The sequence below is a fragment of the Mytilus edulis genome, chromosome 8 (genome assembly GCF_963676685.1).
Source record: "Mytilus edulis chromosome 8, xbMytEdul2.2, whole genome shotgun sequence".
In the NCBI taxonomy this organism is placed as follows: Eukaryota; Metazoa; Mollusca; class Bivalvia; order Mytilida; family Mytilidae; genus Mytilus; species Mytilus edulis.
This window is the reverse complement of record NC_092351.1, coordinates 60,135,060-60,151,843: the sequence shown is the minus strand read 5'-3', so window position 1 is coordinate 60,151,843 and position 16,784 is coordinate 60,135,060. Positions and strand designations below refer to the sequence as shown.

Genomic DNA, 16,784 nt, shown 5'->3' with positions numbered 1-16,784 from the left:
GTTAATCGGTATTATGTCAATACTGTTAATATTAAACAAAAAAATATTTTCTAAATAAGAGAAACTTGTATTGTATAGATTGATAAGCCTTCTAGTGTTAAAGCGAAATTAAAAAAAAAACATAATTAAAAATACCACCAAAAAATAGTGTACTCCAAACGCGCAGTTCGTTTACATAACACTCATCAGCGTCGCTCGAATCAAACAGGTTAAAAGACTAAATACAGTATGAAGTTTGACCTTTCTCTTGCATATCTTATTCTTATATATTTCTCTCAAAATTTGTTTTAGGGATATGTACTTGTTGTTCTGAAACCACGAACTTCCCATTTCTAAGTAGCAACATTCCAGCAGCACCTGCATACGGGGTATATATCTCCCAATTGATACGATATTCCCGTGCTTGCATTTCCTATCATGATTTTCTTGATAGAGGGTTACTGCTCACAAGGAAGCTATTAAACCAAGAGTTCCAAATGGTGAAGTTGAAATCATTCCTTCGTAAATTTTACGGACGCCATCACAAGTTGGTTGACCGTTATGGAATAACCGTTTCACAAATGATATCGGATATGTTCCTTACGTCGTAACTACAATCCCCTTCCCTTTCATGAATGTGACCTTCCGAATTAGACTATTTACCGGATTTGTAATCACATAAGCAACACGACGGGTGCCACATGTGGAGCAGGATCTCCTTACCCTTCCGGAGCACCTGAGATCACCCCTAGTTTTTGGTGGGGTTCGTGTTGTTTATTCTTTAGTTTTCTATGTTGTGTCATGTGTACTATTGTTTTTCTGTTTGTCTTTTTCATTTTTAGCCATGGCCTTGTCAGTTTGTTTTAGATTTATGAGTTTGAATGTCCCTTTGGTATCTTCGTCCCTCTTTTATAAAGTGCCTTGGGCGGAACTCAGTTGCAAATTTAGAAATTAAAAAAGTGTTATATGATTCTACTAAGAAAAGAATGGATCCTAACAAATTTTGTTTTATTATGGGATTTTATCAACAAATATTTCCCAAAGAATGGGGTGCGGTGCAATCCTTATTTCCCTCATCATGGATTGGTATTGGGACAGTCGCATGTCATACAAGGTTTTGGGAATGACAGACAAATTTCCAGTTCCATACTCTAAGACGGGACATGTATTCTTCTTCAACATTAACATGTTAACGAGTTTATTTCTTAGTGAAAAATATGTTGTGATAAACTTTAACGTTTTACATTAGTGTTTCCATCGAAACAGTTGTGTATTTATGGTTGTATTATTCCTTTGAAATTGGTAAAACACGATAATATTCTTATGGGACAATATGCGCAATTGTTTTTACATAGGTCGTAATGGTAACGTTTTCTTCTCTAGCTCAGTCCATATCGTAAACTTGGATATGTATGATGGCTCGTTTTGAAGATGAGACATTTTTACATATGTGGTGAAAATTTTCGGGATACCAATGGTGATTCGTTTTCCCGTAAATTACCATACCCCGAAAATCCTTTTGTGATGCGGATGTTCATGGTAACAAAATCCTTTTTTCACACAATAATTTCTTTGAAAATTTAATGCTTTAAATACTTTTAATAATTCCATAGTTTTTACACATTTATTCTATGGTCCTCTACTTTCCAGATCAACACAAATGGTTAAGCTCGGTCACTTGTTAAAAATAGAGATTTTTTGTTTACACATAACTTTTGTGTTCCTAAATTGGAGGCGCTTTAGGAATATTAACCCAAATATCATATACTTGATATACATACGCTTTCAACGATTTTTAGTTTCTGTTTTGTATAAATATGAATCAAATGAAAATCAGTTTGCCAATGAAAATGACATTCGTTTATACCATTATAGACAATTAATGAGTTTGTCGAAAGGAAGATACCCTTTTAATTCAGCTATATACACTTTATTTTCAAGCGTGCCATTTTTCCATATCCATGTTGCAATTTTGATACCCTTTGTGACCTTATCTAACACTTGATTGATAAGATCTGTGTCAAATCGTTTCTTCATAGCACACGACAGGCATTATAGTATGATTGTGTGGTTAATATATTTTCTTTGTTTTAAGGTCAATTTGGTCACCACAGAAGAGAAGAGGTTACTGCTGAATGACCAAGATGTGTTGGTGAATAGGTTGAATCGACTAGAAAGTGTCATGGCGGTACTGAATGCTACAGTAAAACAGCTAACTACTGACAACCTACAACAGGCAGTTACTATTCAGAAGCAAGAGAATATGATTCAACAACAGCAGACTTCAATCCAACAACAACAAACATTAACCCAACAACAGGAACAGACAATTAAACTTATGCAAAGCTCAGAAAACAGCATTAAAAGTAAGACTTTTATATTATTCTTTATTTCTTAAATTTCGCATGATATTTTTCAAAACACTTATCGACCAACATGACCCATTCAAACAGTTTGGAAATAAATCATATGTTCAGAAAGAGCCAAAAATTATCGTTACACCCGTCATTTAGCTTCATGTCAAGATCCGGAGATGAAAGCATACTGCAAGAAAATGCATTGCTTAATTGCTTACACATAACCAAATTATCAAACATCAACAAGTATTGAAAGTAAAGAATAAAAATATAATTCGGCCTTGTTATAACGAACATGACGAAATGGTTAATCTGGATAGGTTTACCAGTTCAAGTAGGAGTTGAACTTGAAGTTTCACATTATGATGTAACATTTATGCACATTTCGTTTGAATTGGATCTGAAACGAATGAAATATAATCATAACATGTGACTGCCATTTAATGATTCACTAGTTTTAATTGTAAATGGTAAGGTTGCATTCTGAAGATAAACTCGCGTAATGGCAACCAAGAGATACATCCATTTTGGAATCAACATTTACTAAACCCTTCCTTAAAACAGGCAATCGGTGAATCATTTTACGATTTTGTCATGAAAAGTGTTAATTGCTTCTAGATATTTAAGAAATGGCACATAGACGATTGTTTTACCTAAATAAACATGACCAGTGAACAAATCGACCTCATTGATTCCGTATTGATGTGACCTTCGATTTAACTCCTTAGATAGAGAAAGATAACGCATTAATTATGCGTGTTTTAATATTAAAAGGAAAAGACTGTCAACATTGAAAATAAAACAAAGGAAAATCATTTGATGGATTGATTTTATCCACAAAAATTCATTCTTAAAACGTTGAAAACGATGATTAACATATATTTTTATCTATTATATCTATTATAAGAAATTAAACAGACAGTATTCGGAGATCAACTCGATAGTTAATAAGATGGCGTCTAGACCAAAATACGAACGAAACTATGATACCTATTATTGATCCCATGATCTGAATTGTTTATTTTAAACTTTTTTTATAAATTTGGATCTACTTTTGAGTACTATGTTATAAATCAAATATGAAAATTTGAGTGAAATCGATGAACATGAATTTGAGAGCCAATACCCCTTAAAGAGCTAATTTCACAATGGTTGTATTAAGAATTTGGAGTGCTTGCTTGTTTTTACTGTCAAAATGTTACATACGTATTGTAATAGAGATTTTATCGTTGTGTTGAAAACCTATTGGTGGCCTTGGGGTGTTTTTTACTCTTTGGTCGGGTAGGAAATTAACATTTGAACAATGATAAGTAAACATGTTTGTATACAAAATAAAAGTTGTAGTATGCTTTCAAATCAGATAATTATCCTCAAGAGTACAAATTATGTAAACAAATATTGATCATGCACCATACGGCCTACAACTATGAGCAAACCACATCTTATCGAGGCTAAAAATACGAAATATGACTCAATTCAAGCGAGACCTTATTCATGACAAAACAATTAATGAAAAAAAATATATAACGGAGCAGCTAACGACTACCCCGGAAGTGTTGATATTTCTTTAGTTCATGTAAAAACGTTTATCTGAAGGAATTATTTTAGGGAAAACTGTAAACTGAAATTGACAAATTTGAACTGAGAATAATCATTATAATATTCTGAGCTCCGACTGATTGAATTTTGACAGACCATGTTGGTAGACAGATTAACCAACCAACTGCGAACCTTAGTTGTTTCAAATGTTCCGAATGTCTAAATTTGTTATCATTTTGTAGTTAGCATACGCAAGACAGATATTTTACACAAGACAGAAATTACCTATTTAATTTGATTATAAATAATCTTATAAAGTTTTTAACTGATGTGAGCGTTTGCTTCATGTTATCTGCTTACCAACCATGCTCAGTTCTCCTCTTGTATTGATTAAACACCCAGAATGATGAATACTTCAGTATGTTTTCATTGTTGTAACCAACTTGTCATAAAGACATTTTATCACAATTTTTTATATGTATTTATCAGGTCGTGGAACTACTTATATAAGATGGGGAAGAAAGCAGTGCCCACATAATGATACAGAATTGGTTTATTCTGGTAAATATTTATGATAGTTCCTTTCAATTTATCACACGCTTTTAAAGATGGCCAAAATTAGAATAAAACACCTTTGGTATATCAACGACAAAACAGTTTCTAGGCATTTTCATGTTTGCAACAAACCAAAATCCTTTTATAATGTCATCTGCTAGACCAGAGACAATTAACTATAACAGAAAGTACGCTCAAGTTTTGAGCTATGGCAATCCCCTTCTTAATTCACGTTTACAAAAAAAAGACCAAGTTTTAACTTCTCTTCAGTATTCAAATTGGTAGACTTTCAATGTTATCGATTGATATACTTTTGTTAAATTGATAAACAATTGACCACTATTTGGTAATAATTGGTGTAATGTATACATTACAGTTTGGACTCTAGTTGTAGCAGTTTCCATTGTTGTTGTTTTTTTATCATTTTGTTTTGTCATTCGTCCGTTTTATTCTGTCATGATCCTTTCTATCCTCTCGGTTGACCACATTCGGTTATAACATGTATAAGGCATTATTCTCATATAACATGCATAACAGTTCATTTTCCGCACTAATCTTATACTACGTTTTGAAAATCAAAATTGATTTAACGGGAATACGACTGCTGTCTTACAATCTCATTAATTTCATCGTATCTCTGAAACAAGTAATTGTAAGCTCCAATTATACTCTTTAACTTGTTACGTAAATTTGGGTGAGGTTTGATTAAATTCGTTGATTAAAGCCCTTAACCTCGTCGTTGACTTTGTTTCCCAATATTTATCGTTGTCTCGCTCAAATTTTCAATGATTTCTTTTATTCAAGTTCGTCAAAATTGTCAGTCTAACTCGATTGCATGATGTTTTATAAACATTTCCTGGCTTTTACTGACAAATGGATTCTTTTTTTGGAAGTAAAAATAACACATTTAAATACATAGCAGCAAAGGCAGGCGAGACAGATGGTTATATTAGGAACTCTTTATGAATTTTGATAATTTGAAAAAGGGCGCATTTATCGCCAATCGTATTTTTGACTGAAATGTATTTTGTCAAATGCGAATCAAACAGACTCGATGTCTTCTGAAGAATGTTGTAAGAATATTATCAGGCCTGAAGCAAACATGTGTATGCTGACATGACATATCTTATCGTAACTATGCTGCCAGACAATAAAAATAATTCGGAAGGTTTTCTATCATTATGCAATTATAGCCGTTATCATACGGTTCGTGTTGCTCAGTCTTTAGTTTTTTGTGTGCTGTTTTGAAAAAAGCATTTTCATTACTTTTCATCATAGTTAGTCTGTTTATATCAGACTCCCGAATCCCCCGTTTCGATTATTCCGTGAATACAAGAATCAAATAAACATATTTTTAGAATTGACACAATATATATTTTTCACAGGATATACAGGAGGTGGTCACTATAATAATCCAGGTTCGGCGGCGGAATATGTATGTTTACCACCGGATCCAAATTATGTAAAAACCAGCGGGTTAGACTATGGTCGTATGTACGGTGCAGAATTCGATTCAAATTTTTTTGCTTCCAATGCTAATGACGAGGATGTTCCATGTGCCCTATGTAGAACTGATCGTGCTTCATCTGTTATAATGATTCCTGGTAAGAACAAATGTTACAGTGGATGGAAGGAAGAATACCATGGATATCTTGCCTCAGGAGGTTATAGTAATGCCGCTGCTTCGGCTTTCGTATGCGTTGATATAAATCCAGAATATATTATTGGAGGTGTGGATCAACATCTTGGTAAATTGTTCTTTGAAGTTCTTACGAAATGCGGGTCTCTGAAATGTCCACCGTACATAAACAATTATCCACTAACATGTGTGGTCTGTTCAAAATAATAAAAAGAAAAGGTTCGGAGTTTGTTTTAAATTATTTGGCTTCAGTTCATGAAGTCCCTTTAATCATGAGCCGGCATACCTTGTCTAATTCGTTTTAAAGAAAGACACTTATCAACAATAGTAACAAAAAAAAATCATGCTGACTTTTTATAAATGATATAGATTATGAATATTTTAAACGGAATAATTTTATGTACCAAGTATGATTTTTCCATATGGTATGACATGATTAATGGTCATAGTACGAAATAGCAATGGTACGAAATGTTCAGAAATGACTAGCTATCTATACTACTACTCATAATTGTTTTTACACAGTTGAAGTATAAGTTACCTTGAGTAGAACAAACGGTTGAGGTTTAGTCTGTTGTTTGATTTCGTGGCACAACTTCCTTACGCATGCTGCATACAACCATATGCAACGAATGGGCAGTTTTCAAACGTTCTTAGTTAAAAATATTTTACAACGTAAAAGTGGAACAAAAAACTCACAATTGTTGTATTAATCGTTTTGTGGTTGGTCATATAATGAGCTGTATAATGTTTTTTTGTGTGCATGTTTTATTAAATAGTTTGTATCTCAAAGATACAATGCAATGAACATCACCAATCCCCCCCAAAAACCGAGGTCATTGCGGGTGCTCTGGAAGGGTAAGCAGCTCAAGCTCCACACTTGGTATCCGTAGTGATGCTCAAGGGAGCCAGCATGTTTCAATTAGTCTGATCAGTTTTTTACATAGGCGGATCCAGGGGGCACTTTGGTGGGAACAATTTGATTGATTATATTGGAATCCCTGAATTATGACAGGAGCGGCCCCCTTATGTCAGTCAGCGGGCTCCCCCTTACGAAAAGTTCTGGATCCGCTACTGGTTTATGTCACAAATCCAGTGAAAGTATCGAAGAAAAAGGGACAGGATGTTAAATAAGGTTATAGTTCCTTACTTGGTAATCTGTGACATAGATGTTTAATAACGACCAAACAAATTATGACTGCGTCTATACAACGCTCCTAATGATGACTAAACATTTACTAACAAGAAGCTTGTTATTAGCAAACTCCACACGAAAAATGATGATAGGAAACGCACACGTTCAATACTTTATCAAATTGGAGAGATGCATTCCATATGCTGTGCGAATGTTATAATAGAAATGTTAAGATAACAATAAAAAAGAAAACAAATCCTCTTTTGTCGTAAAGTTATGATCTCATCCAAACCGGATTATAAGGTTCTTAATGTACCTCAATATTATTAGTAGCATTGTGTGCTAGTGACCTGATATGATATATACGGGTTCAGTAAATTCCATATGGGTTAAATAAAGGCAATAGTAGTATACCGCTGTTAAAAATTCATAAATCGATTGGGAAAATACAAATCCGGATTACAAACTAAAAGCGAAGCTCGAATCCCCATAAGGAATTTACTGTCCCCATATATATCGTATTAGGTCACTTTCACACTATGTTACGAATTTGTCTTACCGACTTTCCGAACATATGGTATTTAGGTGGGGTCATTGGACACATCTTATAATACTAAATACACAAAAACGATTGTGGCCAAGTTTGGTTAAATTCGAACAAGTAGTTTCAGAGGAGAAGATCTTTGTAGCTGTTTACGAACGCCGACGACGCACGACAACGCGACTGACATGGGAAGCAAATGATAAGATTTGCCCGCTTAGCCCAATAGTTTATGTGAGCTTTATGAGGGTTTTTAACAGAAACAAATTTACGGGATTTGGAAAAAATATTTCTCAATGAAATTCCACCCACATTCCCCATATTATGAATGGGACATCGGGTTAGTTGCAGGCTAAGAATACCACAGTCGAATGTTCCAAACACATTCATTAAGACTTGACAGTTAATGTGTGTCAACGGTAACATGTCAACGAATCTATCTCGTAGAAAAAAAAAATTCTGTGAAAATTGTTACCTTTTATGTTTTGCAAAGTAAATACAGTTTTATGCAAACTTCTTAATTTTTTTAATAGAAAGGCTGTTTCCTTTTTTGTTGTACTTGTCCTTTGAAATATAAAGGTCGTGCTTATTTCTTTATATATTATATACCTAAAATTCCAATTAAGTATTATGTTGAAAGGAAGATGTCCTCTTAGTAATGACCATATCCAGGTCGTGATTTTTAAATGCACCGTTTGGCATATGCATGTAAACTTGATGATAATCTTCGTCTATTTGACCTCCTTAACACTATATTGATAAGAATCAATATGCGTCAAATCGTTTATTCATAGCACACGAGATACGTTCAAGTATGATATTGTGGCTGATATATTTTCTTTGTTTTAAGGTTGACCTGGTTACCACAGAAGAAAAGAGATTATTGCTCAATGACCAAGATGTTATGAATAATCGGCTCAACCGAATGGAAAGTGTCGTGTCGATACTGAATGCTACAGTTAGACAGCTAACTTCTGAAAACCACCAACAGATATTAACAAATCAGCAACAAGATATAATCATTCAGCAACAGGAGACTTCAATCCAACAACAGGAACAGACAATAAAACTACTTCAAAGCTCGTTTAACAGCATTAAAAGTAAGACTGTATTGTAAATATTTGATATTCTTAAATTGATCATTATGGGTCTTTTTAATGATCATATGACTTGATTTAGTTCACTTGACTTGACATGGTTTAAACGGTTCGCTTATTTAAGATTATATCATACACTCAGTTTATTTGTATATCCGTTCGGTTACACTGATAGGTGATTAGAAATCAATTATAATTATAAATATAACGGCCATCATCTTTATCACACACATCTTCTTCTGGACTGTCCTTATGCAAATTAAAACGTAAGCTCCGCCCGAACATTGGTAATGCGGTTTAATCCGCTTCATTGGGTTCAACATGTCTTGTCTCAGCATGTACATCCTTCAATATGTGTTAAATTAATGTGCATTATCATTTAATCAAAACTTTAACGTGGTCAAATGTCGAACTAACACTTATCGCTACGTGATGATATTTTCATTCGATAATCAAGAATTTTTTAATATACTGCCGAAATTTATTGAAAGGAACTCACTTAAGGTGAATCAAATATAAACGGGAATAGCTGTCCTTTCCTCGACTTCGACACATCAGCTTTACAGGGGAAACTGTACACTATGATATACTATAATATGTATCAAAATGTATGATTTCGTACGATGTTTATATAATTGAACTCTTTCGCTTTGCCCGTGTCTGTTGTGACATTTTGAATTTCGATGACCGTAATGTATATGAAAATTGTATAGTATTTAGTCAAGGAGTTCGATACCACAAACTACTTAAAACATTTACCAAATTCTGCATTAGATCTAAAGATTTCGTTTGGAAGTTGGTTGTATTTATAGAGGGATATCGTATCGTAATTTTAATGGAGATGTTGTTTACCGAGCTTGGAAATTTAGATACAATCTGGGTAAATTTATCGATCCTTTAATGAAACTTATTCTGAAAGGTGACAAATTCAAAACTTTAATTAGGTCTTTGAATATTTTTTTATTGGTATTGATATTGATTACATAATTAGTGAATTAAAAATCAAACTAAAATTACCATTATACATGTACATATGAACATTCATGTCTCTGAAATCTGTCGATACCACTACATTTCTCATACTGGTAATACACTAAATCCATTGGATGTTGGATGTGAACTGATCGATATTTCAGTTTAGATATACGATTTTTTTTATTAGTTGTTGTTGGCTTTGAACTAGGTGTAAGTAACTGCGAGTACTCTCAGATATGTACTTAGTGTATTTTTGCTGTGAGGGTGTAGAGGTATCTTGTCACGTCCACACTGTTTTTTTTTGTTACATGTGCTTCTTCTTTGTACCAATCTTACCAGTTAAGCACTTTTCAACTGATTTTTATAGTCTGTTCTTATGTACTACTATTACACAACTGTCCCAGATGTTTGACTTGTTTTACTCCGCCACATTTTGAATATACCTGTCCCAAGTCAGAAGCCTGTTATTCAGTGGTTGTCGTTTGATTAGACGCGTGCGCAAAGTTGAAACATGGATTTACAAATACACCCTTTTTGAAGTTCGTGACATTCTTTCAAAGTTTGTTGGTTAGCTTACTTTATTTCTTCTATTCAGTATATAATAATTGAACATTAATTAAGTATAATGTAGACGTAATCTATCGATATTTCTGTAAGTCGTGTATTTGACATTGGACGAGTAGTATATAATATATATATATTGTTTTTCAGGTATTGGAACGACATATATAAGATGGGGAAGAAAGCAGTGTCCAAATAATAATACAGAATTGGTTTATTCAGGTAAATATTTAAAAAAAGTATCGCTGTTAAAAATTGTAAGAATATGATTTTATAAAGTTTTTCTCCTGCTGTGCAATATTCAAAATGCTAAAGGTGCTTCTTTGTTTGGCTTCGATGATTAAAGTTCTATCCTAACATGGAAGTCCGTCTTTAATTTTTACATGATATATTTGAAGACTGATTTTTGTCATTTCGTTGTTATTTTTTAAATTGGTATAAAAAAGGTAAATAACAAATATACTACGCACTGGGAAAAACTCCAAAAAGAAGGTCCCTAATCAAATGGCGAAATCAAAATCTCAAACACATCGCATGAATGGAGATCAACTGTCATGTTTTGACTTAAATCTCGTTTTATAGCTAGCTAATCCTCTCATTTGTATGACAGTCGCATAAAATCGCATTATATTGACAACAAAGTGTGAACAAAAGAAACAAACATAATAGGTACAAATCTAAATAAAAAAAATGGTACAGCAGGCAACATTGTGTTATATTCTTTTAACTAATATAAAACAAACAGATTTATTTAATCCGATTGGTTTAGTGTATCCTTTGCATTTTAAGTTTTCTCTCTTATTTCACCTACTTAGTTTAACACAGGAGTGCTGGCATTACATTTCTGTTAAATGGCAGTTCATGAAACATTAAAATCAATCTAAATTAAAAACCATTGTTCCTACCCTAAACAAAGATAGCCTTACAAAGATTTTCACTCTTCGATTATTTATTGATTTTGTTTTGCAACTGTCTTCATTCGAATGCATATGATAATGTCGATTCTTGTGAGTGAAAATTATAAAAAAAAATGCATCAGAATGATGTAACATTCCGGTGAAAACTGACCATAAAGTCATAGATATGTCAAACACTCTTGGAATTTAAGAATGAATATTGAACTTTTTTAAACGACTCAATTTTTTTTTTATTAAATTATACTTTTCCTGAGTCATTCATTCGTGTTATGATTTGGTGTATATGTTTGTTTTCACAGGGTATGCCGCTGGTGGTACCTATGGCGAAACAGGCTCGGCTGCTGAATATGTATGTTTACCACCAGATCCAAATTATGTAAAGACAAGCGGATCCGACTATGGGCATATGTATGGGGCTGAATTTTACGGCAACTTTTTTGCTTCGAATGCACATGCCCAGGACGTCCCTTGCGCTTCTTGCAGAACTACTCTTTCGACATCTGTTATAATGATTCCTGGTAAGAATACATGTTACAATGGCTGGAGGGAAGAATATCATGGATACTTGTCTTCAGGAGCAAATTATCATGCAGCTGCTTCTGCTTACGTATGCGTTGACATCAATCCAGAGTATATTATCGGAGGTGTGAATAAGCATCTGGGTAAAATGTTTTTTGATGTTCTTACCAAATGTGGATCTCTAAAATGTCCACCCTACATCAACAATTATCCATTGACGTGTGTAGTTTGTTCTAAATAATACAATAAAAGGAATCAATTATTGGTTCAGATGTTTTGATATATTTATATATATTTTGTTTTGCTCCAGTGAATGTTGAAGGGTTCGTTTGTATCGAAAATCGCCAAAACGTCTGTTCCTCTAGTCGAGTAAAGTGCCGATCATTTTTAGGTTTTTTTCCTTCCATTTTCAATTCAATGGTGTTACCTGAAATGATAAGAGTTGAAAACTGTGAGAAGATAACAAAAGGGAAATCAGAATAATATTTAAATTTTAATGAAATACCCTCCATTGCTTGAAAAGACAAAAATACATGCAGTCCACAACACAACAAACTGTAATTCTAATATGACCACTTATTCTCGTCATCCAGTATAATCACAATATATATACCTTTATCGCAAACGCATTAATACACAAAAACGGCTGTTCCGCGTTACGACCAACTTATTTATACTGCCGGATATTCTCAATTTTCGACATCAAAATCCACAGTTTACGAAAGCCTAGATTCAGATACAGTAAACGTATCTCTATTCTACAGCAAAATAATCAAATTAGTTTTTATTTCAATCTATTTTATGGTAAATTTTCATAAAACGAAAATCCGCGAAATGATGTTATTGTCTTGGCATGGCAACGAAACAAAGTGACGTCACAAGTATGTTTCCGTAAACAAAAAATCAAATGTAAATACCGGGCGTTTTAAAGTTACTTGTACGCCTCAGAACGAATAAAATTTCATTGGAAGAAAATATATTAGTGAAAAATGCGATTAAAAAAAATTATCATTGAATTATATAATATTACTAATATTATCAAAATTGGGTAAAACGGAACAGCCAAAAACAATATCGTATGTATAGGGCTTTCACGGTTATCAAGTTTAACAAAATTGTCCTATTAGAAACGAAATAATTCCCTTACGCTCAGGGTAAAATATCGAATATAAATACCCAACCCAAGGTTAATTGAAAACAAATCTACGGCTGCCATGATTTATTTCTTAATAACACATGGTACACATAAGTATATCGAATAAATTATTGATGTATATTATAGGAACAACGTAAAAATGGAATAATTAAACTCATCTCAGTACTAGAAAGGATTGTAAAATGCTAAAAAGACTTTTGAAATTTAAATAAAAACAAAAATAATGTATAATAGTGGAGGTCTACATCTTCAATTCAGTTACGCATAGTGTAACCTTTATCATGAAATGTTTGTATTGTTAAGAAAAATTTCCTGCTCTCCTGTTGTAAGTTATTGAAAGAATTGATACGCTGTACTAATACATCATGTTTATGACAAAAACTCTTTACATATACTTCTTTAAACCCTAAACATGCAAAGATTAGTTCTATCCCAAAATGTTGACTGAGAAAAAATATAAATCCCATGCTCACTGCAAGTGAGGATCTCTTGTAACAACTCATTGAGAGGTCCACAGGTGGCCTGTTATAAGGCAAAATCTCTCTTATTATCTCATTTTTCAATGGCAGTCGATCGACGACGGCCTCTATTACTTTACCGACATACTATTTTATTGTTCATTGGCTCTCATACTTTACACGCATAAAATATATGACACTTGACTTCAAGCTAATACAAAACAATGATTGAAATCGTCATTCAAAATATGTATTAGGCCTTTTACAAGTAACGATAACTCACAATTTAGTTTTGAATCCTTTTTAGTGATTTCATTTTAGTGTGCTTGTTTTGTTGGATCTAGTTTATCTTATGAATGTGACAAACTAATGATTATTATTTTTCTTATGATTTTGTACGAAAAGAGTAAACAACAGTCTAAATGACACCAAAAAAACACACTAAAGAATGAAAAACAAACCTCAATAAACACAGAGTAATCTTAGGTGCTCTGGAACGGTAATCAAATCCAGAAACTAGTTAGTTTTACTAATTGTAAGTTATCATTATGTAATGTCACAATCGTCGATGATGAGAAAGCGTACTAACATTATTAACATACATTTGGATTGAATAATCATTCAAATTTAGACTTTCATTTGATTTGAATTTTTGTTATTATTTTATCTTTTTAAATTTATCTGTGATTGGATTTCTGTCTTATTTCCACATCCTCACTTCTTCTATGATTCGTTAAACCCACCCCATAAAGATAATCGACTGCGAACGTTCCTGATGCGGATGAATCCGGAAAATTGTACTATGCATTTTCTCCGTTTTGTAAAATAAACTCCGCCTTTATGATCGAAGATGGCAGTTTCGAAGTCAGTATACGATATATGGGAAGGTTGACGCAGGCTTCACCGTTTGTTTTGAACAACCAACTATATAAGAGGGTATGGATGGTGTTTACAAAATAGAAAATTATTGGGTAAATGTACAATAAAAAGCAACCCCAAAAACGATGAAGAAGAGTGATAATGGGGTACTAGTACTAGAATATGAAAAATAGAGTATTGAAAAAAATAAAGAATAGAAAAAATTAACCATAATAATTCAAAAATACGGAAAGACCTTCCAGACCCTCATATAAACTGCGTTTGTTGGTTTTGAAGCTTCTTTCGATTTGTTATTCCAAAAATGTAGTTAAAATTAAAATAGTTCATTGAAAAAACATAAAATCACCAGTACGCCCTTTAAACGTTAACCTGAAGGTTATCTTTCTGTACGTGAAGAAATTATTAAAAAGTTTAATTTCGTGGATAAATAAGTTGGCAGTACGGTTTCTAATGGAAATGCAAAGAAGTGGAAGACAAGGAATTCACGAATTCACCGTCTATTGCAGAATCTCTGTTGCAAACTGGTTTCAATTTTCATTTTGACTTCGATACTGAACACACATATTTTTCGGTATAGCTATTTCGGTAGTTAAACATTAAAATGAACCTTGTAAAAAATCGAAATGAAGATTTCAATAAACAACCGTTAACCGATGACAGCGTTGGACAAGTGACCGCTGTTTTGAGTTAAACAAAACAATGAGACAAAACAGAAAAGGTTATATCTGAACAGCAAAAATTGCATTATGCAAAATGTGCCTGAGACAGTTGTTGGTATACCGTAGTTCTTATGGTTCAATAAGAGTATTATTAAGGCCTTCACATTTGAAGCTTAAATATCACTACTTCAAATGGTATGTACATCTCTTTTTGTTGTGTAGGGTGTTATTGGTTAGATTTTATTTTTATTTTCTTGTGTGAGGGTTTGCGATTTTTTCCCAGAAATTATTGACCTTTTTGTTATACACATCGTTGTTTCTTCTCTAATGTACACAATGGTTATCTTGTCCGCCACATAAAGCGTTTATCTCGTTACTACTGTACAACCTTGATAATATAATTAATCAACATTCATTGTCTCTTTACCATATTAAATAGAAAATTATAATGTATAGATTAAATGAGTTTGGTTGAAAACATATTTCAAACGGGATAGCACGTCCTCATTTTTACGGAAATGATGTTAACCATGCCCAGAAATTTAAAAATGATTCGGGTTAACTTATCTCTCCCTCAAATAAACTTATTCTACAAGGTAACCAATTCGATCATGGAATATTGTTTTTATTGGTATAAATATTGATTCTATTATCAGTAAATTAAAAGCAAACTAAATATTACTAGTATGTTATATACATATACATATTCATGGACCTACAATCTGTCGAAACCTGTATCTTGGCAATGCACAAGGTTTATGACGTCTTTGCGCTAAATTCATTGGATGTTGTATGTGTACGGATTGATAATTTAGTCTTAGATGTATGAGTTTTTGTTTATAAGTGGTTTGTGGCTTTGCACAGGCTGTAAGTTACCTAGTGTCTTTTTGTTGTTGTGATGTATAAGTACCCGGCCCCGTCCACTTGTATTTTTGTCCATCTGATGAGTTAAGCCTTTTTCAACTGATTTTATGTTGTACTGTAATACCACTGTTTCATGTTAGGGGGAGGGTTGGAATCCCGCTAACATGTTTAACCCCGCCACATTATGTATTTATGTGCCTGTCCCAAGTCAGGAGCCTGTACGGATATGTTCAATGGTTATGCTGTTCTGAAACCATGCAGTTCATTACATACCTAAAACGAAACTCAGTAGAAGTTTAAGAATTGATAGAAAAGCTGCTGTAGGATATCATTAGGAAATGAGTGGTTTTGGCCAATTTTAGTTTCATTTTTACGGTATTTGAATAATATTTCCCAAAAATAGGATGGAACCTACAGTCCCAGAATTTTGGATTTGTCATTTGAATAGTTGCAGTTCATCAAAGGCTAAGGGTACCACTTACGTTCGAATACCATATTCAAAGAAGGAACTGTTGATCTGCTTCAATGGTACATATCAGCGGATTTATTTAGAAGAACAAAAACGTTCTATAATAAATTGTAACATTTTAAGTTATGAAAGTAAGGTTTATATTGTTTCGAATGAAGTTGTAATGGTCACGATTACATTCTTATATATTATATATGTACGTTTCCGATGAGTTCTTTTCTTTATTTGTTTTATAAATAAGTCGATACGAACAATATAAGAAATTGCTTGCCATAAACAATTACTGATCTGTTACACAACTATGGAAAATGTAGGAGTATGTCGAATCATAGATGTCCTTGGTACTATCCAGATCGTTTGGTTCAAATGCACTAGTTGGCATATGCATATACACTTGTTGATATCTTTGTCAATGTGACCTTATTTAACACAAGATTGATAAGAAATAATTTGTATGAAATCGTCTCTTCAAAGTACACGAGGGA

General features: G+C 33.0%; 2 protein-coding genes across 2 annotated transcripts; both read left to right on the top strand.

Annotated features, from left to right (window-relative positions):
- Positions 1 to 2,012: 2,012 nt before the first annotated feature.
- Positions 2,013 to 6,288, top strand: LOC139486016 (uncharacterized). The gene is made up of 3 exons (XM_071270710.1): positions 2,013 to 2,345; positions 4,365 to 4,436; positions 5,816 to 6,288. The coding sequence occupies exons 1-3, from the start codon at positions 2,039 to 2,041 to the stop codon at positions 6,274 to 6,276; spliced, it is 840 nt and encodes a 279-aa protein (XP_071126811.1). The 5' UTR covers positions 2,013 to 2,038; the 3' UTR covers positions 6,277 to 6,288.
- Positions 6,289 to 8,533: 2,245 nt separating this feature from the next.
- Positions 8,534 to 12,081, top strand: LOC139486017 (short-chain collagen C4-like). The gene is made up of 3 exons (XM_071270711.1): positions 8,534 to 8,845; positions 10,529 to 10,600; positions 11,595 to 12,081. The coding sequence occupies exons 1-3, from the start codon at positions 8,560 to 8,562 to the stop codon at positions 12,053 to 12,055; spliced, it is 819 nt and encodes a 272-aa protein (XP_071126812.1). The 5' UTR covers positions 8,534 to 8,559; the 3' UTR covers positions 12,056 to 12,081.
- The last annotated feature ends 4,703 nt before the right edge of the window (positions 12,082 to 16,784 follow it).